Source organism: Phocoena phocoena, chromosome 7 (genome assembly GCF_963924675.1).
Source record: "Phocoena phocoena chromosome 7, mPhoPho1.1, whole genome shotgun sequence".
NCBI lineage: Eukaryota > Metazoa > Chordata > Mammalia > Artiodactyla > Phocoenidae > Phocoena > Phocoena phocoena.
In genome coordinates, this window is record NC_089225.1 from 26252105 (window position 1) to 26277204 (window position 25100).

Sequence of the window (25100 nt, forward strand, 5' to 3'; positions counted from 1 at the left end):
TTCTTGCATACCCCTGGCTGCTTAGAAAAGCTGACTGCAGTGTCCTACTTGTTCCCACATTTCTTAGGAGTACATAAGCTCTAGATTTTTCTTTCCCACCTTCCATGCTTGACTGAGTACCAGTTTTATTCCTTGATATTTGCTTGAGGTCAGGTAATTACTATATGAAATGAGCCTCTCTAGGCATAGCATATGGTTAAGATTTAATATGACTTTGGAAGCAGATAAACTTGGTTTTGAATCCCAACTCTACCATTCATCACAGGCAACTCATTTCTTTCAACAAGCCTCGGTTTCTGAGTCTATAAAGGAAGAGTAAGAAAGTCTTCCAGAAATGATTCCCATGAGATGATTAATGAAAAGCATTTTGCAAGTGCTTAATATATTCTAAATCTGTAACAAGTAGTCACTATAATTATGTTATTTTTGTTGCCAAAGTGACATCCTCATCATATATCCCAGGCTAAGTGCATACAACCACAAAGGTGTAACTTCATAGTGAGAATACAGGTTTCATAAAGGGTGATAGAAAATGATTGTTTTCATTTGACACTTCCCAGCCTTAGGAGACAGAATATTGTTTTTTCTCCTTACATCTTGTACATTTTTTCCATGCATTTTTCTATACATTTTTTCCAAAAATAATTTATAATCTGACAGTCAATATGCAAAAGGAGAAAAATCAACTGAACAGTAGCTCCTGCTTTCCTAATCACCTAATTTTCTTCATGGAAATGGTTCAGGGAATGCAGTGGGCAGGAGTTTAAGCCAGAGATAGCTCAGACAGATTCATCATGAGAAAGTAATTACAATAACTTCCTGCAGTGCAAAATATCAGTGAAATTCAATGAGTAAATAACACAGTAACAAATATCCCTATGTATGTAAGTATTTCATAGGTATGACAGTCATTGTATACCAACAAAAACAGGTTTGTACTTATTTTTTCACACATTCATATGTTCATTTATAGCACTGAAAAATTCCATTTTACAAATCATCTCAGGGGGATAGTTCTAAAAGAAACTTATAAAGTGGGATTACAGTGGCATGAATTCTTGAGAGTATTTCAAAAATTCTTCTACTATCAAATGTTTCCTTATGAGACTTAACCTTGATGCTACATTAAAAGGCAGTTTTAATTTGTGTATAAACCAAAAAAAATTTTTTTGGTCCACTTATTCACATCACAGCTCTAAATTGTCCATTAAGAGAGGAAAAAAAAAAAAAGCAAAAAAAGAACTTTTTTTGAATAAAGAACAATAATCTGAAATACTTCAGTATTTTGTGTAAATTAGTAAACAATATAACTTACTGAATATATTTTAAGAAAGTGGTTCAAGCACACAGTGAAAATGCTAACTTAAAAAAAAAGTTACTATGCAACATAGTTTTAATCTATTTTAATCAGTATCTACAATACTCTTGAAACCAGCATTGTCTTTACTGGTGCCATTCCTCACAAATAAAGAATTTAAACTGACAATATAGATAAGACTTTCCTGCTATAAAGTTACTCACCAATAATATTTTTTATAGTTAATTTACAGATAAGAGTCTCTCTAGCCTATTGGGATAGATCAAAAATTGCAATTAACAGGGTTGCAATGAATAAGGGTTACATTCAAAAGAACTTGGTTTTATATTTATACTATGTGCTAAAAAACAAACAAAACAAAACTTGCCAATAAGTAGATAAATTGACCAATTGATTTCTGTTTGTTCTTTCTTTTTACGAGAAATATCTGAGTTGCTAATGAGAGCTGATGGGGTTCAGGACAGGCCACCCCAAAATGTGCTATGTTGATTTTTTTTTTCTTGTTGATAATTTTATTTAATTTATTTTTTAACTTTTTATTTTATATTGGTGTACAGTTGATTAACAATGTTGTATTAGTTTCAGATGTACAACAAAGTGATTCAGTTATACATATATCTATTCTTTTTCAAATTCTTTTCCCAATTAGGTTGTTACAGAATATTGAGCAGAGTTCCCTGTGCTATACAGTAGGTCCTTGTTGTTTATCCATTTTAAATATAGCAGTGTGTACATGTCAATCCCAAACTATCCCTCCCCTCAACCCTTCCCCCATATTGATTATATTGAATTAAAGTTACTTAAGAAACAGCTGGTGAAAGAAAAATACTCTGAGCCTCTTTTGTTTGCCTGAAAGCAGGGACTAATTCCCTCATGTGAAGGTATCCTCCCTATACCAGGAAGATAGAAGGCATCCTTATCACCAGAGATAGGAAATTCAAGGCCAAGAAAGCAGTATAAATAAGCTTTGTTACTTCATTATTTTGGAACTGCAAGCCCAAACCCCTTTGTTTTTTCAAATCTTCACAAGTAATTGTTTCTTCGTCTAAAAGGTATAAATGCTGCCTGCTTTGGTCACTTCTTTGGGTCTCATTCTTACGGGACTCATACTTACATAATTTTTTTCTCCTGTTAATCTGCCTTCTGTCACTTTAATTACAGGCATACCTCATTTTATTGCTCTTCACTTTATTGCACCCTGTGGATACTGTGTTTTTTGCAAATTGAAGGTTTGAGTCTACCCTGCATCGAGCAGGTCTATCAGTACCATTTCTCCAACAGCATTTGCCTACTGCATGTCTCTGTGCCACGGTTTGGTAATTCTCACAATATTTCATAATTTTTTATTATTATATTTATTATGGTGATCTGTGATCAGTGGTCTTTGCCATTACCACGATGACTCACTGAAGGCTCAGATGATGGATAGCATTTTTTATCAATAAAGTATTTTTTAATTAAGGTATGTACATTTTTCTTTAAGACATAATGTTATCACACACTTAAAAGACCACAGTATGGTGTAAACATAACTTTTATATGTACTGGGAAACCAAAAATTTCGTGTGACTCGCTTTATTGTGGTATTTGCTTTATTTCGGTGGTCTGGAAATAAATCTGCAATATCTCTGAGGTATGCCTGCACTACCCCAGCCAAAAGAGCCTAGAAAGATAGAGGAAAAAATTTTCTTCTCCTATAGAGCCCAATGGCCACAGGGTTAGACAGGGAATATAGGAGAAACAGCAAGAGGAACACATTTACACATGGACAGCACAGTCTGTCATTCAGCATCGCAGAGACCATCAGTCTTAGCACCTGGTTGACATGACTAGTAACCTGAAGTAGAAAGTTACTGGAAGGAACTTGTAAGCAATACTTATTTGTAAATCACATCAAGAACTTCTAGAACAAGATGAGGGCCCAGTTATCTATTGGTCCTAAGGTGCTATGCTGGGAAGATCTGAGAGCAGAACCCGGTACTTCAAACTTGTTTGCCTCTTGGCATCAGCATCAAGACAATATAGATGTGCATAAAAATTTGCTCATCTCAAAGGCCCACTTAGTTACATATGTTCCTCTGCTAGATTTCTATGGATTCTGTTCTATGTTTATTCTTAACTGAATTCATTTATACGTACTCAATACTGCAGACAATCAAATCATTCAAATTTCAGTCTATTGGACCCAATATACTTTCTACTACTACTCCTGATAGGTTCTATTATTAAAGGCCAGATGTTCTTTTCATAAGTTTTCCTCATTTAATCCTCATGAGAACTTTACAAAATAGGCATTTTGCCTTGATCTTACAGATGAGGAAAGCAAGTACCACCAAGCTAACAGTAATTTGCTCAAGGTCACTGAGATAAATTCACTTAATGGGATCTAAAATGATTTAGGTTCGTGTGCCCCTAAAGCAAAAGGACAATGTCAAATTTTTATCAACAGGCTGAATACAAAATCTGATACTCAATAAAAATCTGTTTATTGAATAAATGAATGTCGACTCACAAGCCATACTCATTAATGCTGACTTAAGAAATGGTTTGTAATAAGGTTCTGGGTTATTTCTGGGAAAATAGTCTATCTTGCACAAATTAAAATTTAACAGTATAATTCTGAATTTATTTTAAAGTAATTTTCAAATATAACAATAACTGACATGAAGTAGGCATTTAATATTTGTTACTGGATGTTTAATCATCATCCATACACAGTTGAAAATATCACTTGGTGTATAACACCTGAAGGGCCAACTACAAAGTGTAAATAGTAACACTAATTCTTTTTCTTACAAACTTTCTTTATATAAGCTTCATATGTAGCTGTTCTTTAATTTATTTTGAGTAGGAAAATGGAAATTTAGTATTAAATAAGATAAGGTTTTTCCCCTTATAAAAACGAGCGTATAAATGAACATTTTGGTGTAACCTATAGCTACCACATTACAATGTGACTTTATTTGCTCATACTATTTCAGTCATACTCACTTTTCCATATTAAATATTCTGAACAACTCCAGATAAGAACGAACTGAATTGCTTTAGTCCAAATTAAATCCTTTGTATGGGTCCTATTCTTGTAGAGTCCCTTGTTTCTTCTGTTCTATCATCTTCTACACAGAAGTATTAGCATTTCAATTTGCCTTTAATTTCTAACACTACCTTGAATTTCAATTGTGTATCAAATCTTAGAACACAATCCAAAGAAAAGAGTTGTTAATAGTATCATTTTACATCACAAGGTTTATTCTACGGACCACATAAAAAGAATTATTTATTGCAAATCTTGTTGATATTATCCCTTTTTCAATCATCACTATTAAAAATGAGATACTTCAAGAAAGTATACTTCCACAGTTCTAAAACTAAGAAAAAATTGCTGAAAAGCTTCATGGTGTAGGGATTTTACCCCAAGATTTAAAAATACACAGTATTCAATTCAAAGCAAAATTATGACTTTCTTTTGTATATTCCATCATTGGCACATTTAATATAGTATCAAAATTCAGGTTCATTATTGGATTTTTAAAAAGATGTACGTTGAGATGATAAATTAAGGCAATATGGTAATTCTTGCCTCTCAAAGAAACAGAAGAGAATATGAGGAAAGAGTGATTACAGTTTGAAAAGAATAGTAAAATGTATAGATATCTATTTGAAAAGAACAGTATAGTGTAACTTTATCTTCTAAAAGAATCTTTGTACTTTGATTTTCAAAGATCACTTATGGGAATGAGTCAAAGCTCTCTTTCAGCACCATGAAATTTTACCTGATGAGTTACAGTGGTTAACAAAGGTAGAATGACAAACTAAATAAACACCCTGCAGAGTAAGTGAAAATTGCTGGAAACTAAATATTAAATACTTAAACTCAAATCATTGTAACTATTAATAATGCCACAATGATGATGATCAGACGAGGCTTCAGTACATCATATTGCTATCATAGCAAATGGTGTATCAGATATTCACCAGTGAGAATAAGATATTATATTTATTAATTACATTAAGTTTTAAGCAACTTCCATACTTAAGATATTGTAAAAATTCTCTTATCAAAAAAACTTAACTTCTTTTCCAGAAAAAGAGTGTTTCTTCCCTACCCTACATGGACCAAATGGATTCCATAAGATTGATAAATTTCTGATTTAATTTATATTACTAATCTATAATATTTTCTTTCAGGCTCTAGGTCAAAGATCCATTGTACAAGCACAGATCTGTCATATTAAAAACTACAGTGATTAACTATAAAAAAAAAAAAACAGAACTTACCAACCGGTTCCTTTTGATTCTGAAAGAGAATCTTGCTATTACTGCCATCCATATTTGCCATATTAATTGTGTTTCCATCCGTCCAGTAGAGTTTCCTTAATTCAAAAGAGATATGGTTTAAAAATATTAGATGTAGACCTACTTGTTGACTAGAAGCATACATTGAAGAACAAAGTTAATTAAAGTAAATTCTTGGCTCAGGATAATTTTTTTTCAGGAAGACCCCAGATTGTTGAGCCACTTGCCTGGGAAGAAAGTACCACTTGCTTTTTCCTGTCACTGAAGGACAATTATCTCACTTACTTTCCTGCGCCTACATTCACAACTGAATATTTAACTATGACTACAGTAAATTATTTCCATTTAAAGTCATTCATCAAGATTGAATCCTCTTGGCTTGGAGAAATCAGGCACCAGAGAAGGGAACAAAGTCATTTCAATCATTCCAGTTGAAAGCACTCAGGAGAAAGAATTTCTTTTAGTCCTACCCAAGTTCTCTACATGGGTACATGATGACTAGCCAGAAGATGGGAGAATCTGATCTACTTAGCAGTGACCATAATACTAACACACAGTAAATATGTTATTAACAACTGGTATTTGAAATGAAATTAACAACTTCTCCTGGCATCTTTTTTTTACAATTCTGAACTGTCACTCTTTAGAAACATAAATTGATAAAATTTTACAATAATATATAAAAATCTGATTTCATGCCGAAAACAGAAATCTCTAACCAGGGATCTCGTACAACTTCCATGTTCACATTTGCTTTTTTGACTGTATAGCTTATATATATGTATGTATGTATGCATGTGTGTGTGTGTCTTCTGAATTCAACAAAGTTTTTACATAAAATCAGAGCAAAAGTGTGTAAAATTTTTGAAAAATTAAAAAAATAATCATACTTTACCCCCTGACTGGGTGAGCTGCTAGACACTGTGGCTTATCGATTCCGTGGATAATTGAGGTTTTCAAGGAGCCATCTAGTCTTGCCACGTTAATTTGTGTTTCATCAAATTCTGAGCTAATCCAGTATAAATTACGAGAGACCCAGTCCACAGCTAACCCTCTGATACTCTGAATATCTGTACAACAGGAAAGAGAAAATTAAAAATGAACAAAGTTTTTCATTATTTTGGCTTTCTAAGTCAGTTATTTTCTGTCTCAGGGAAAATTTAATTTACACTATTAGTTAGCTAATATTGTACAAGACTATAATCTCATTCCCTTATCAGCCCTTCTTAAGGCATGAATAATCATTAATGTCTTACTGCTGAGCCATTTGAAAACCTGAAGTAACAATTAGCATTGAAATTACACTAACAGTCAATGATTCACTAGTAAACACTTAGGAGCAGACACAGGCAGCAGTCCTATGAGCCAAGGTGACCAAAATTCAAATTAGAGTAATAGCTTCTCTAGTTGATGGCACATCTTTCTAGTTAGGAGAAAGTACTGTGGGCCATTAACAAATGGGCCATTTTATGTTTTAAATGCCAATTTGTTACTGAAATGAAATAAAACAATTCAACTTTCCAAAAAGAATTACCAGAGTTGAACATTTTTAAAATGGATAATTAACAGAAATTGACAGAGATATGAGCAAAGAAACTAAAGCCCTTTTAACATTCCTCCAATGTGGATTCTACAGAAATTACTGAAATCTAATTATGTTTTGATTCATTACATCCAATATGAATATTTGGGCTGCTATTACTTGATGATTCAATCAGGCATCTTTTTTAAAAATAATGGAATTTAGGCTAAAATATAATTGCACATTTAAATTAAAGAAACAAATTAAAATGAAAATGTTAAAAACAATGCATACTAGGAAATCTTTTTAACATATTAACAGGTAAAGCAGGCCAATTGAGTTCCCAATCTGTGGCATTTGACTACTTTTACTTGGTTTCGCATTTCATAAAGTTTTAACGTTTTCTATCATGCTGTACCTCTTAGGGTTCTCCAGACCCCTGCTACTCAAATTTATAAGACACCTGGAGACTCTTAAAAGGAAGATTCTGATTCAGTAGGTCTGGGGAGGGTCCTAAGATTCTGCAAGTTATAACTAGCTCCCAAGTGCTGTAGTCACTACTCCAGAGCAGCCGTTCCAATCCAAATTCTGCTAGAAACCCAGAGCAGCTGCTACTTAGCTCTTCTAATTGCTACATGTTCCCTTTTTATCATTTTCAAAACATGCCACCAAGCTAGATTTCCAGAAAGTGAAAACTCTGGATTTGTAAGGTCTGTAACTAGTTCAATTTAAAAAAAAAAAAAAATTTATTTATTTATGCTTGGCTGCGTTGGGTCTTCGTTGCTGTGCGCAGGCTTTCCCTACTTGCAGCTACAGGGGCGATAATCTTCACTGTGGTGCGCAGGCCTCTCATTGCTGTGGCCTCTCTCATTGCACAGCACGGGCTCTAGGCGTGCGGGCTTCAGTAGTTGTGACACTCAGGTTCAGTAGTTGTGGCTCACAGGCTCCAGAGCCCACGCTCAGCAGTTGTGGCACATGGGCCTAGTTGCTCCACAGCATGTGGGATCCTCCTGGACCAGGGCTTGAACCCGTGTCCCCTGCATTGGCAGGCAGACTCCCAACCACTGCACCACCAGGGAAGTCTCACTAGTTCAAAATTTAAAGGAGCAAAATAAGGGAGGCCTGGCAATTCTGGGTCAGCTGTGAAGTGCCGTGCTGGCATGGTAGGCTCTACCCCAAGTTTACATCCTTGAGTCTTAACAGAGCCTGCTCAATATTCTTTTTATTATTTCTAAATAACTTTTAATCACAGTGCCCTTAAAAGGGATTCCCCATGTTTCAATTTCTCCTGTAAGCAACAACTTCTCATTCTGCAAGTTACCTTTCATCATTAATTTCTGGTAAGTTGGCAAATTTTGTATGTGAACTTCATTTCTCAACCCAACACTTGAAATTTACTTTTATTTTTAGTGATTCTCATCCAGTTCCCTCTTTTCTCAAGGGAAGAAAAAGTAATACAACACCTCTGTAAAGCTAAACCTGCCAAGTCAGATATTTATTTGCCTCACCCAGAATATTTATTCTTCCTCCTTCACTCTCTGGACTTAATTGGTTGCTGAGAAACAGTAATGAGAAGATTTAGCTTCCTGTTCTAGGTTGGGTGCCTATTTTTTGTCCTTAAATTGCTTAAATTTTGGCCTTTTTTTAATCAGCAAAATGAGGATAATTATAGATAATTCATAGGATTGTTGTGAATATTAGAGTATGTGTGTTCATGCAGCTTAATTCAGGGTTGACGGATACTTTGCCAAACCAAGGACTTAATACTTTCTGCTTTTTTACCCTGAATTGCTTGGTACTGGCAAAAATAAAATAAGTTTTTGTTTCCTCTAAAATACATGTTATCCAGAGTTTGTTTGGTTTTTTTTCCGCTGTCTCTTCTGCTCAAAATCCTTTTACTTATTTCTGATTGACTCTTAATCATACAGCCTAGAGAAGACATTGCATTCTGAAACTGGAAATCATAGCCAAATGTAAGCTATGAATACTATTTAGTCCTTGTGAATTCTGTAGTTCATGCTCTCTCAAATCTATTTCTATCTTTACTATTGCATAGCATACAGTCGTTTTCTTCTTTCAAGCAGTTGATTTAGTTGCTGCCAGGTTATTTTTCTGACTAGAGAGCTCTGGATCATGACCTTTGGTTGCCCCAAGGTATTCTATTGCTTCCAACCACTCAGAAAGTGATATCTAGATTCCTTAGCCTGGCTTTCTGTATAATCTGAATATAATTACCTTTCCAACCTTATTTCTCACTATTTTTAGCCAATTATCTTATTACACTTCAGTCATATTGATGTGTTCTCAGATTCCCAGCCTTGTCCTAAACTTTCCAATCTATATAGAATTACCTGGATCTCACATCCAATCCCATCTTCACTTTTCTAAATCTCATGCAGAATAGGCCAGCTGATAGGCAACATCATCCTTCAACCACAAAAACCTAATCAATTCTCCTATATATTCCAGCCATAAAGATTTTCTTTATCTACCTAACTCAACAGGACTATATCTGGTCAACCCCTTTCTACCTAATGTGATGATTATTTGTTAACATACTAGTACTTTCACATATACTTCTTGAAGGTGGGCTCCTTGCTAATTTATCTTTATAGCTCTCACTCCAAACGTATACAACATTGCCTTCAAAATAAATATTTTTAATGAATTGATGAATTCATGATATGCACAATCCATAATCTTAAGGATATGTGAGCTGAGCTAAAAATATCAGATGTAAGATCCTCAAGTGTATTTTCAGGAGTACATATCTAAACATATACTCAGGCAATCTCAATTCTCATTTTCTATCCTCACCCTTTTCCTGTCCATTAGTTTGGAGCTTCTAATTATCAGCTTTATGCCTAAGATAAATTTTATGTCTTTTTTGACCACCACTAATGCCCAAGTCTCATTGTTTTAGAGTGTCCTGGTAAATTCACAGTAAAGGGGTCGGGGGAAGAATAAAAACTGCAATATGTTTAATGATATTTTTCTTTTTTTAATAAAAGTACTAAATTAATGAATTGACTCAACTCTTGTTTTCAAGTAAGTCAGGCCAAGACCTCTGAACAAGTTTCTCAGAAAGTTCAATTTACTATTTCCAGGGACTCTCACTTCTTGAAGAAAGGCAGATTAGATATTCATAAAAGCCCTCCATTGCCACAAAATTCCCTGATGTATATTAAATTGTAACTTTTAAATGCATTGTTGAGATCATAAGACAGACAGGAATATCTCTAAGTGCTAACACACACTTGTATGTTAGCTAAAATCATAAAGGAAGGGAAGTGGGAATACAGATTTGGTGTTGCCACTGGAACAAAAACTTGTAATGATGATGTACAGATTCCAGGATTATTAGTTGCTCAGTGCAAGAGGAATCAGTCCTTAAACTCACAAAAAGTAGCAGAGCTAAACAAGAGCAATTCCAGGATATCAGAAGGATCTACATCCTTGGGTGAGTGGGAAATAAAAAATCTGCCTACTTAAAAAGGAGAATAATTTTTAAAATAAATATAAAACATTTTTTTCTGTCTCTTTCCTGGGTATGAAAAACAAATTCTAAGCATAGGTCTACACTTAGGTAAGAGATTAGTAGTATATAAACAAGGTATTCATTGGTTGGGTAGAGGAGAAATCAAACTAAAGTGATTCCTGGCTTATCATCACTCCTTTTCCCTCCAACAAAAGCAAATTCAAATCCTCTATGGAAGAAAAAAAAATTTTAACCCAGGCCCTCACAATTTCCATAGACTGAGTTTCTCCTCATAATTGATCAGAACAAAAAATTAAAACAAAAAATTAAAAGAAATGAGACATAAGACCAAGAATAAAGAGAAAAATAAACAATAGGTTTAAGTCTCCAAAGCCTACATGTTTTAAAATTATGTGTAAGATAAAGAAAAATGCGTGGAATGTTTTAAAGAAAAATATATGCTTCAAAATAATAAGCAAGGTACAATATTTTTAAAAATCTTCTTGGAATATATATAAATGAGAAGCAAAAATAACTTGCAAATATTAAAAAAAATAATTCATTAGATGGATTAACCAGCAGGTTAGACACTAGTTACTTCAAGACAGCTAGTGAACTGCAAGACAAATTGAAGAAAGTTAGCCAGAGAAAGCACAGAGAAACAAAAAGATTAGGTGAGTTGGAGGTTAGAATGAATAACCTACCATACCTAGTCAGAGTTTACAAAGGAAGGAATAGAGAGACTCGGCTAGAAAAAATGGTCAGATTGGTGACCATTGAGGGTTTTTCCTCCTGTGCTGATGAAAGACATGACCCAAAAGGAAGTACAACACACTGTAGGTTGCTAAATAAAAATATTATCAGGAGGAAAAAGAAGATCTTAAAAGCATCTAGAGAGAAAAGACACATCCTGCAAAAAAGAATGACAATTAGACAGAGATTCTCAGCAGCAATAAGAGATGTGAAAAGATAGCGAAATAATTTCTGGAAAGGGTTGAGAGAAAGTAACTCTAAACTTGGAATTTGTACTCAACCATCATTATCTTTCAAACTACACTTGAACATCAACAAAAAGATGGGCAAAAACACAATAGCCATGTCTCCAAAGCAGATATAGAAATGGCCAACAAGAACACAAAAGGATATTCAACATCACTAATCATTAGGAAATGCAAATCATGACCACAAGTATATACCACTTCATACCCATTAGGATGGCTACTGTAGAAAATGAACAAACAAAAACCAAAAGAAAAACAGAAACAAAATAAAAATATTGGCAAGAATATGGAGAAATTGGAACACTTGCAGGCTGTTGGTGAGAATTTAAAATAGTGCAGCCTTGTGGGATACAGTATGGCAGTTCCTCAAAAAATTAAAAATAGAATTACCATATGATCCAGCCATTCCACCTCTGGGTATATGACTAAAAGAATTTAAAGGTCTCAAAGAGATCTTCATATACCTATGTCCACTGCAGCATTATTCATAATAGCCAAAAGTGAAACAACCCAAATGTCCATTGACTGATGAATGTATAAACAAATTGTGATACATACATACAATGGAATTTTATTCAGCCTTAAAAAGAAAGGAAATACTGACAGGCTACAATATGGATGAACCGTGAAGATATCATGCTGAGTGAAATGAGCCATTCACAAAAAGACAAATACTATATGATACCTCTTATATGAGATACCTAGAAAAGTTAAATTCATAGACACAGAAATAGAATGGTGATTTCCAGGAGATGAGAGAAGGGGCATGGGGAGTTGTTGCTTAATGGGTATAATTTCATTTTGCAAGACAGAAAGAGTTCTAGAGATTGGTCACACACTGAATATTCTTAACACTACTGAACTGTACAATTAAGAAGGGTCAAGGGACTTCCCTTGCAGGGGGTGCGGGTTCGATCCCTGGTCGGGGAACTAAGATCCCACATGTCGCATGGTGCAGCCAAAAATAAAATTAAAAAAATATATATAAAGGTCAACATGATAAACTTTATGTTATGGGTATTTTACTACAATTTTAAAAAATTATCTTTAAAAAAAGAATAAATAAATATATTTTCAGATATTATATCAGATTATCACTAACAGATTCTCACTAAACTAAAGGAACATTAAAAGATGTAATTCAGAGAGAAGAAGAAAGATTACAGAAAGAAGGCCTTAAATGAAAGAGGGATGGAGGTAAGCATACAAATTGGTTAAAATGTAGAGAATCTAAATGAAAAAGGACTGCCTGTCAATTCTCTGCTTGTGAGACATCTTTTTTTTTCCTATGAAGTGGACCTGCTGACACCAGCTTCTTGGGTGTGAACACAAAGCCTTCTACCCCAAATCAGGCATGCCTTCAAAGCAGGAAGGGATCCCAATTCTTATAACTTTCTGAGGGCAGTTATGGTTTCATCCAATCAAAACTCATTTGCAGTAGGTTTCTGGACAATTATTTTACTGTTCTTAGAAGCAAAGTTTAAAAAATCAAATTGGTAATGCTTGTAAAAAGCTTTCTCAAGGGAACTTTGTAAGTATTAATATTCTATTTGTTGCACTTATGAAAAACTGATCATACAAATATATATACATGTATGTGTGTATATATGTTACTATATATAACACATGGTATGCAAATTAATAAAACATCCATAAATCCATGATCCAGCTTAAGAACATTATAAATACTTCAGGAGCCTTCTATGCTTACCCTCACTAATTTTATGCCTCTCCAACTCTGAACAATTGAGCATTTACCATGGCCTCGGTTTTGTCACTTTTAACACATATGTAATCATTCCCAATCTTTTTTTTTTTTTGAGAGAACATAGGGGCAGAATTATAACTTTTTGACTAATCTTTATATTCTTAATGTCCTAAACCTATAATTATTCCTATCTTATAGAAACAACTCAATGCTGATTTGGGAAAAAATTCTGAAGCAAGCTTCCTTCTTTTATTTTCATCTGGATCAATGTCTCCAGTATCTTTCCAATAATTTGGTCAACTTCACCTCTCTTTCATTCATCAGGTTCAATTACTTCTACACATACTCTTGGTGTCTGTCACCTTCTTATATCTAAATTTTGTTTCAGATTTGGAACATCTCTGTAACCTTCTAGTTGTATCCTTGTCTATAATTTCTCACTTATCTAACTACCAGGTTGATAACGTGATTTACCTTCAAAAGAGTTTGAATGACCTATACCCATCTGTAAAAGTCTTCAGCAGCTTTCCATTGTCTTGAGGGAAAAAAACTAAAACAAAACAAAAAACAAAAACAGCTCCTCTGGTATAAGACCCTCTGTGATCTGCCATGATATGAACCTTCTAGTTTGCTCTTTTACAAGATCTATCTGCCCCTCACTGCTTGCTCCTCTGTATGTATGTATGTCCAGATCTTTGTGCCTACTGATAGCTTAACCAGATTGATCTTGCTACAGTTTCCTCCAGAACCCTCATTTCACCACCTCCTCCTAAGTGGGAAATTTAGTAATCCCATGTAAGAACTCAGTACTCCTTGTGCTAATTTTGTAAGAAGTGGCTTACACCTTATTAACCTCCTTATTTCATTGAGTCTTATACTTTAGTTAGATGTTTACAATTCACTCTCACCAGATATAAAGCTCTTTGAGGTTATAGATTGTCTTAGTGAAATAATTGCTATCTCCCCACCCATTCAACATCCCAGATACAAAATCCAGAATATGGTGTGAGAAAAAAACAAAAAAGCCCATGGAGTAAACTAAAATAGCATTTCTATCTTTCTAACTAAAAGATAAAGAATATATGTGGGAAGTATTGCTCATTTAGCACCCATTGCTATAGATACACAGTTCTCAATGGAATGGCATTTATAGGTATCATTTTTGCCTTTCTTTTCTTTACTCTCCTCTTTTCTAAATCACAGATGTTGACATTCTTCCACCAAAAGGCTTCCTGGGTGAAAATGAAAATTGAAAATTCTATTCAGTAATAGGCAAAACAACAGATGTTCCCTGTCTAAACTTTCTACTTTAATTCAAGGACTGTTTCCAAAATCTAGATCTCACTGATTTGGGGCCTGATCCTTTTTTTTTTTTTTTTTTTTGGTGGTTTCACCTTAGACTTGGGCTGAGGAAAATATGAAGAGTGTCTCAAGAAAAATTCCAGTAGATGGAAGACAATGAAGTGAGAAAATACAGAGGCCAACAGTATAAGAAGTAAGAGAAAGGCCAAAGACTCATTTACAAGGCATCTAAAAGATGAAAGCATAAAATAAAGTACAATTACTGGCAGGATTCAAGATACTTTGATGCGTTCAGAAACTGAACTGTCAAAAGTTCATCTCAAGTTTCTCTTTTTTTTGTGGTACATGGGCCTCTCCCGTTGCAGAGCACAAGGTCTGGAGGCACAGGCTCAGCAGCCATGGCTCACGGGCCTAGCCGCTCAGCGCATGTGGGATCTTCCCGAACCAGGGCACGAACCCGTGTCCCCTGCATTGGCAGGCGGACTCTCAACCACTGTGCCACCAGGGAAGCCCCTCAAGTTTCTCTTTTAATGGAAGGACATATCAGTCCCTAACAAGGTTTCACTTTGGAAGAAAGGGAAAAGCAACATCATTTAACTTGTGGGGCAGCCAGAAACTGAGTTGTCCTTGAAAATGTCTATTCCTCAACTTTCATATTCAGTTATTTCATATATTTACTCATTGATACCTCAATGATTTTTCCACATTTCACTATCTCTGTTGTTTCCACCCTTGTCCAGGCTTCCATCACCTCTTACTAAAACCACTATAGCAGCCTTGTTTCCCAGAGTCTACTGCTCATCCTACCCCCCAACCCAGACCTTTTCAAGTTTACACTAAACATAATATCTGTATATTTTTTATGTTTTGTTTTTGTGGCCGCTAGGCATGTGGGATCTTAGCTCCCTGACCAGGGATCAAACATGCAGCCCCTGCATTGGAAGGCAAAGTCTTAACCACTGGACCGCCAGGGAAGTCCCTACACATAATATCTAGAGTGATCTTTTCCAAAGCAAAGATAATCATGTAGTTGTACTCTCCTTAAAACATTTCCTAAGTTTCCATTATTTTTAGTATTAACATAAAAATCAACGAGTTATCCTATAAAGGCTGGCATGATTTGGTTTCTGTTTTTTTAGCTCCATCAGCTCGTATAACACCCTCTTGTTCTGTACTTCATACTATTCAGTCTATACTGACCCTTCTTCAATTTCTTATCATATAGAACATATTCTAATACTTTTCAAAATGCCTGAATTAATAATTATTGATCCTAATGAGTACATCTATTATTAGTGAGAAAATATTATTGCTCAATTTTTGGTTAATAATTGTAAACAGAGTGTGCTAAATGGAGATAAGTCTGTTATTTTTCTTAAAGATAAACTCACCAAATTACTACTAGTTATAAATTTACAATTACAGACAGGAAATCTTTCCCCAAGTTTTTTTGAGATAGACCATCTTTTACTTTATACAATTCATAGAGCCTTTGGAAAGTATTTCACATTCACGATAAAGTATGTGAACAATTTTCTATTAGATTTTTATGAATTTCTTGTGAGAGGACCACCAAACTGACTGTCAGTCTTGGGAGTACCTTATGTGCTTTAACTGTTCTCTCAAGATTTTTCATGATCATTAACCAGGTAGTCTTTTTAAATCTAGTCTAACAATAATTATTTTTTCCCTTGCTCCTGTAAAAAAAATCCTGCACAAAAAGGAAATCTTTGCATTAGCTTTTTTAGAAAGGCTCTTCTCTTAGAGAAAGTTTGTAATTCAATATTTAAACAAGCTTATAACCAATTTATTCAAGTTGCATTAACAGTACTAACCTGAGATGGGTAAAGAGCTAGCATACATACAAGAGCACCTGAGTGCTCGAATACTTTCAGATCTACTAATGGTACTCAAGCCAGTGGAAACTCTTGACAAACACTGTAAATTTAAAACCTGCACTTCTTATTGCTTTCGTTAAGAAGTTGATCATTGCTCAAATAAGGTCTGATTTTAAATTGTCAGTATGCTTCAAGGCAGAGGAGTTTGATATATCTATATGGATCACTGATCATGCCTTCCTCCATCCTCCTTCAAATCACTCTATCATGCCTAGGGGGCATGAAACTGAAGAAAAACTGTGTCTTCTTTGATTTTGCAGTCACGGCAAACAGCAGGTGCTCAACTAAGATTCACTCACTAAAACGATAACTGACCCAGAAATCACATTATACCAAAATTTAAGCAAAAATGAAGATAATTCAATGCTAAATATTTAGAATTCAGCCACTGCATTTATATGTATGTTTCATTTCGGCTATATTTTCTACTTTGGAAAACTTTTTTTTTTTTTGTTAATGTTAATCAATAGCATTACTGAAAACCTGTGATTCAAACTGCTGGGTCAGGAGGTGGATAGGAACAGGTTTTCTCTCTTATTTGTTTAGTCTAGTTCTGTAAAAATACATGCAAAAGAAAGTTGATAACAAGCTTGAACCAGAGGGGGAAACCAGTCTTTACCAATATCCTATATTTTCTCTAGGCAAATACAACTTTTCCCGCATCAGCAAAAAGGAGTCTTCAAATCTGTTTATTTAGAAATCTGCAAATTATCTGTTCTGAAATTTTTTCTTCTTGTGAAACTAAATTTCTAGTTATCAGACTACTATGTGCAACATAATTACAGCATTCTACAATTGTTAGGATATAGCATATTATTAAATCTCTGAATAATCGATTCCAACTCTCAATTAACAACATAGAATTGGATAATAGAAAAAGAATACAAAAGAGATGCAATTATTACAAACTGAATAACAAACTTTTTTAAGATGTAAAGTGAAAATCTTTTACCTCTAGAAATAACAGTTTCTAATCCAGTTCCATTAATAAAAGCCCGCTTAATGGTTTGTGTCTTAATGTCTGTCCAGTATAAACGTTCTTCAGATGCATCAAAGTCTATCACAGTAACATCATCAATATCAGGGACTGTAAAGGCCGTGATAAAGTTAAAATATGGATTATCAATATCCACTCCTCTGATTTCAGAATGTCTTGCATAAAGAAGAAATTTTTTCATTTCTAGAAAAGAAATAGAAATGTGTTTTTCTTTGTAAGTTTGGCAAGTTTGAAGCTGTCTAGAAATTCTAAATATTATTTGTTGATGATTTAATAGGTTTTTAACACCAGAAAATCATGACCAAGATTTGATAGAAACATGAAGGCAGAAATGATTTATCTATTTTTAAATGAAAGTACTTAATAATAACAAATGTAAAGCAAGTTAGAATCCTTAAGTCATTTTTCTTTAGTTAGAAATGCCAAGAAATTATCAGTAATTGATCTGATCTTAGAATTTCAAACAAACTTGTTAAAGGACATGAACTCTAAAAATGTCAAACAGCCATATTTGTTCTTTGTTTATAACTATAACAATACTGCAGTGCATTAAGTGCTTTTTGAAGGAATCTAAGAACATTTTTTCTATACCATCTTTGAATAAAATGAGATTAAACATTGCTTTTAAAAATCATGTTTATATTTTCCCTATCAAAATTAGGGTTCATATAATGTTAAAGCATGCTGTACTGTAAATTTTTGTGAATCTGTAGTAATTAATATTGTGAGACATTCTATCATTTCTACTTAAATAGGCACCTTTCTTGCAATGAGTTTGTGAAATATTAGTAGATTTAATAGAAATAGGAGTCACAGATGTTCTATTTTCTTGTTTTTCTCTTTGGGGTTATCGTTGATATTTGAGATATGGTATTATTGTATAAAATTAATTAAAGCCACATGTGCCTAGATTCCTGAGTTAAGATTTGATGAATACACTCTTTTTTGCCCTTAAAAGTAAGTGCTTTGCAAATAAACAAAAATTACTAACAAAACAAAACTAAAAAAACCCACAGTCTGATTATTTTTTGAGAAGTTATTTGAGAAGTTCTAATTTCCAAGGCATGGTAGCAACGTCAAAAATACATTTGACTTAATAAGAGAGCAACCATTTATTTAACATCAACAAATATTAACTGAATGTTTCCTATATGCCAATCAAAATTATAGGTCCTTGGAAAACAGAAGTAAATGAGATAAATGAGGGCCTTCTCATGTAGTAGTTTACATTCTAAGAGGGACAAACAATAAATAAAGAACAGAAACAAGAAATATCAAAAACAAGAATACCAGAAACAAGAAAATATCAGTAGGAGAGCTACTGTAAATTAGGTCATCAGGGAAGCCCTCAACAAAGGTGATGAATAGCTAAAAGGAGCCTACAATTAGAAAATCTAAGAGAGGAGTGTTTTGAAAAGAGGGAACAGCTAGCCCAAAGTCCAGAGCAAACTTGGTATATTCAAGAATGTAGAATGTATGTATGAGGTGTGTAAATTAGATCTCTATCTGTAATTACACATGACATTATTTTATATCAAAAACCTTATGTAGAGTTCACGGTACCTTCACTTTTTTTGAATTCACCTCTAAATTGTGTAGAGTTAAAGCACAGTTCCCAACATATCTTATTATCAACCACCAACTTTTATTAAGTGTCCTTTTTTTTTTTAACATCTTTATTGGAGTATAATTGCTTTACAATGGTGTGTTAGTTTCTGCTTTAAAACAAAGTGAATCAGCTATACATATACATCTAGAGTGAAGTAAGTCAGAAAGAGAAAAACAAATACCGTAGGCTAACACATATATATGGAATCTAAAAAAAAAAAAAAAGGTTCTGAAGAACCCACAGTCTGGTTTTCATTCACAAATTTTATTTTCATTTTTTAGTTTAAATATGCTGTTTAAGTGATTTTTACAAACCTTTCCAAGTTACATATTTTACTTCATATTTTCTCCCTTCAACTTGATAATACCCTATAAAGTGATGCTAAAGTAACTGTAGAAGAGCAGGAGGAGATTAAAGCTGTTAAGTACCTCTTTATTATGCAGGTTACCTACATCATCATTTTCTGATAATGCACTTTCACTTACAAATCTCCCTGTTTTGTAGAGATAAATTCTGCTAACACACCAAATAAGAAAGTAGCAAGAAAAAAAAGTGAATAAAGTAATAAACAGCAAAGTGCAGCATATCACATATTTAAAGAATTCGTCAGTCTCCCCAAAAGTAGATGAATCAACAGTCTGAAAATAGCACCACATCTAATGTTTTTAAGGACATTAAAAACCTCTTCCGCTTTACTTTGAGGAAAATCTGAATGCTAATACAATTTGAGAGAATTCAATTTGGAGTTTAGATAAGAACTGTAAGAAATTTACCATGGCAGGTCTTCTTGTTTGAGGAAAGCTTCATCAAGTGTGGGCAAGCACAAGCAGCACTCCTATTATGATTGATCAGACACATATGAGAGCAGGGGCCTCTGCCGTCATTAGCTGCACAGGGATTGGGAGCTGTAATTACACAGTGAAATATTAAGAGTGAAGAAGGAAGACTAGATTAGGGAACCTCTGAGTTTGACAAGGGTTATTCACGTAATGATTCAAAGTGAAATTCCCTGCATAGCACCCATTACTCGAGTGATTCATATGACAATAACAGACAATCATACACAACAATTTCATGAATAAAAACATTTTTCCTCCTTGAAGATAACAACTAAGATAACTCCCTCAATTTCCTCTAAGAGGAATGGTATGCATTCTATTGCTTTAGAAGCAAAAAAAATTTTTTAAGGATTTAGTCTGAGAAATAATCAGGAATAATTATCACATTTAGTATAAAATAAACTCAGGTAGACTATCATGCCAGTGTTGGGAGTTCCAGTGGATGTCGTTATTTTCCTACCATACCATATAGATTCCCTTCTTGCCTTAGCACGACATTCTGAACAGTTTCCATAGGAAACTGCTGTTACATATATTGTACACCCCTTCAGGCCATTTCTTCTTTTTCAAATCAGAGGCCTATGTGAAAAACATGTTTGTCTTCCTTCATTATAATGACATCTACTTCTTTTTTTTTTTTCTGTATTAACTTATTCCATGGCTAAAGTTTGCTCCACATACTCATACTTACTATATTCCATTGTATAAATAACATGATATATTCACATTTAGAATGGAATATTAAATTTTGCAGTTCAATGTCATTCTCTCATTCTTTTGTGTTTCTTATTTTGTCATCGTGCCTTCTGGATAAGATTTTAATGTCAATTGATCAAATTGTTCGTTCAAATCTCATTTTTATAGAGACTATCTTGTAGAATAAATTCTTTAGAACTGTGTTTGCCAGTTGAAGGCATGAAAGAGTTATACCTTCTGATCCCACCAGCAATATTTTAGTTTTCAACTAAAATCTTCCTAACAAATGGATCTACTGCTCAGTGTAATAATATTAGTCTTGTAGACTTATAAAGCACAAACAATAAAAATCAATAGATTATAATAAAAATTGTAGAAAAATTAACTGAATTTAATAAATACTCAACGTGGCTTTTGCCAGTCTTCACACCCTCCCCACAAGATAACAAAAACAATTCATGTCTGTGTATTTGATTTAAAAAGTAAATAAAAGGAAATGATGGGCTTCCCTGGTAGTGCAGTGGTTGAGAGTCCGCCTGCCGATGCAGGGGACACGGGTTCGTGCCCCGGTTTGGGAGGATCCCACATGCCGCGGAGCGGCTAGGCCCGTGAGCCATGGCCGTTGAGCCTACGCGTCCGGAGCCTGTGCTCCACAACGGGAGAGGCCACAATAGTGAGAGGCCCGCGTACCGCAAAAAAAATTAAATAAATAAATAAAATAAAAATTTAAAAATAAATAAATAAATAAATGCAAATGAAAGAGTCAGAAACATTTTCCGAAGCAAATCAGTTAAGAACAAAAATTATTAGAAAATACTGGAAGCTAAAGTTGAGAGATTCTGTAGGAGTGCATGTCCCTCTGTCACATGGTATAAATGCCACATATTCTACTTTCTTCCCGTTTAACTTCATCTATCATAATTGGAGTCTCTAAAGAATTGCAAGTTAGAGAAGCAAGAGGTTAGATGAGAAGGTTTTTAAGGAGGAAAAATGTTACAGAAAAGGTGGTGAAATGAAGAGGCACTGTTGGAAGAAGGAGAAAAACAGAAAAATTAAGAGGAGTAAAGGGAGGAAAAGGAAGAAGGAAGAGGAGAAATTTGTTTAAAAACATTGACATAGGAAATTCTATTCCTCTTAAAGAATTAAAAGCCTAATCCATGACAGCTCAATAATAGGTACTTGGATTTCGCTTTGAACATCATTATCTTTAGCCCAGAATCATACTAGCTCTTCTCAACACCCTGTAATTGTGATTAAAAACTTTTAAAAATCAATGATGACATATTAAATTTCTATATTCATACTAAAGTAAAAAATATATTGACTTTGTAGCCCAATATCTGTATTAATGATAACACTGTAAGGTAATATTCACAATATTTTATGCTTCACAGCATGGAAAAAATCCACAAAAACTTCTTTCACTTTTTATCTCTTCTCACTTTGAAAGAGTGGTGTTAAATCTTTTTGAAGTTTCTTTCTAATCATGCATTTAAACAGATACCTATTCTAATTACCAAATTAAGGAATTTGGTTCACATACTCACATTTTAATATAAAGCAGGGATTAGCAAATGTGGATCCTGGAGCCGTATCTGGTTCACTGCCTATTTTTGTAAATAAAGTTTTATTGGACTATAGCCATGCTCATTAGTTTACATATTATCTAGGCTGCTTTCACACTACAATAGCAGAGTTGAGCAGTTTCAGCATAAACCACTTGGCCTACAAAACCCTAAAATATTTATTTTCTGGCTCTTTACAGAAAAGGTTTGCCAACACCTGATATAAAGTAATTAAATATTTTATGAGAAATACTATTGCAAAATCCAATATCAATACAGAGGTTGTAAACTCCTACCAAACCAAGGCTATCCCATTTATTGTATCTAGGAGATGTGCAGACCGGGTTTACTGATTGTTCATATTATCAAAACTCAAGGTGACCAAAAAAAGAACCTCAGATACATGTAACACTCCTCATATTTATGCACTGAATACATATTTAGGAAGCACCTCAGTGTTCTGCTTAGTTTTAAAAAGCTGGATATCATAGTAGACAAGACATAATTCTTGCACCAAAGAATTTAAGAGTCTACTCTAAACCCATACACCATTCTCTCCAATTCTATGGTGACTGGCTCAATTTAGGTTCTCTCCATCTCTTGCTTGGATTGCTGCTCTAATTTCCTAAATAATCTCTTGATTTTCAGTCTCTTCCCATTGCCTACAGTTCTTTTTCTAAAAAAGACTTGATCATATAGCTGCCTTGCTTAAAAATCTTGGATAGCTTCTCACTAGCTACCTCACAAAGTCTCAAATCTTATCTGCTACCACTTCCCGCAAGATTACTTAGGACTAGCCACACTGGCTTACTTGCTGCTCTTTTTCCTTTCAGCTTATTTTTTTTTAAATCCTGATCCACTGTTTCTTATTATTAAAGATGTCATGTCTTCTAAACTCACAAAATTTTAACTTCAAAGCATTTTTAACTTCTCGGATTTTTAACTTCTCTTTCACTACCATATTTAATAAGTTGTCAAGTATTATCAGACTTCCCCTATTACATGCTGCTTTCTTTCCATTTTTCTCTCTCCTCTTCCAACATAAAGTTTTAGTTCATCACTTTTGAGTAACCACTACAACCATGTAACTGGTATTCTATGGTACTGCCAAAAATATAACAATCTCTCTCTCTAAGATACCATCTTATCTTCTAGCCTCATCTATCACTTTCCTTCTACATACACATTATGCACATGCTAAAAAGAACTCCTTATTGTTCTTTGAATATCTATAGCTTGTCCTTTTCCACTTTCACACAAGGTACTTTTCTTTCTGTAGAATTTCATTATCCTTCCTTCATGAATCAGCTCAAGTCATTTTTCTTTCACAAAACATTTTCTTCATTTCTAATGAAGCCACCTAATGCTGATTTATTCCATCACTAAATATTAGTTTTAATTATTACTATACAAGGCATTAGGCATTTATTGTTTACTGTCTTATTTTCTAATTTTCTGTGACATATATTCATATATTTTATATCAGTATACCGTGGTCTCTCTAGGTAAATCAGGGGTAGGCAAGTTTTTTTTTCTGTAAAAGGCCAGATAGTAAATATTTTCACCTTTGCAGCCCTTATGCTCTTCTTAGTAATTATTCAATTTTGCTATTGCAGCACAAAGCAGCCATGAAACGATATGTGAATCAATAGGTATAGCTATGCTTAAATAAAATTTTATTTGCAAAACTGGCAGAAGGCTGAAGTTAGCCTGAGGGCCTTAGTTTGTCAAATTCTGAGCCATAGTTTGTCAAATTCTATGCTGGCAGGAACTATGACTTATCAACATACATATCATTTTTTCCTAAAATTTCTATGGTATCTATTATTGTGTTAGACTTAAAGATATTTGGATTCATATGCATACTCATCAATGTATGTGTGTACATGTTCTAAAAAGGCAACAATCTAAAATTTCAAAAGTAAATTAAACTTCTAAAGTACTTCATAGCTGTAGGTGAAGAGACTAAATAATGCAAAACTACAATACTTTACTGGAGAACCAAATGTTAATTATGCAATCATACAAGACTGATGTATGCTCTAAGAAGAAAACAGTATCATTAAAGATAATTTCATATTTCATGCATACTATGTTTAATTGCAGTCCGCTTTTCATCAGCAAAAAATAAACACTTTAAACCCAATTATTTTATCCAGTAAGATCAAATAAAATATATGTGTTGATGCAATATAAAATATGTACAATATTTATTTACCTCATAAAACTAAGCTCAAAGCAGAAAAATGTCAGGATCCAATGTGTTAGATATGAGGAATACTGTGTAGTCATTTTTGATAGTAACTAATATTCATCCTGTTAATGAACTTTATTGGTACAAAAACAATTACTAACATAAGAAAACAATGTATCTATAATTTTCCTTTTAGAAAAGAATATGTTGAAGTGAAGTTTCAGAAGGATCTTACAATTAAACACTAATCCCTAATCCTATTTTCCCTTTGACAAATATCTTGAAATTGTAATTTTAATATTTGACGTTGAAGAACTAGAGTGAATTTCTTATTTAAAACACACACATATAACAAAATGTGTGCAAGTAAAAGGCATTCTTATTGCTTTAGTTTCACCAGTTTCCAGCAATACTGGGTATGCAGGAGTTACTTTCATCAAATTATATTTTACAGATTAATTTTATACTGTATTCTATTTTTATGAAGTAGAAAAAAAAATCTAAAAATCTTATATGATCTTCCACAGATACCTGTATTTCGAAAAATTTTTTAAAAGCCACATATACTATTTTCATTTATTTGTGCATACTTTTCAGTAACAGAGTTAAGTTAAACATGTAATATCATGTCATATTTATTGGTGAAGTGTAGCTTAAAATATCAATGAACTTTCAGA

General features: G+C 33.6%; 1 protein-coding gene across 1 annotated transcript in view; it reads right to left on the reverse strand.

The window, feature by feature from the left end:
• LRP1B (LDL receptor related protein 1B) overlaps positions 1-25100 on the reverse strand; it is a 1473103-nt gene that overhangs the window by 577268 nt on the left and 870735 nt on the right. Inside the window, exons 28-31 of the mRNA XM_065880137.1 lie at positions 19903-20034; positions 17476-17703; positions 6510-6684; positions 5597-5691 (exon numbers count right to left, since the gene is read on the reverse strand). Of these exons, the coding sequence (XP_065736209.1) occupies positions 5597-5691; positions 6510-6684; positions 17476-17703; positions 19903-20034 (630 nt within the window). The remainder of the gene's footprint in view (positions 1-5596; positions 5692-6509; positions 6685-17475; positions 17704-19902; positions 20035-25100) is intronic.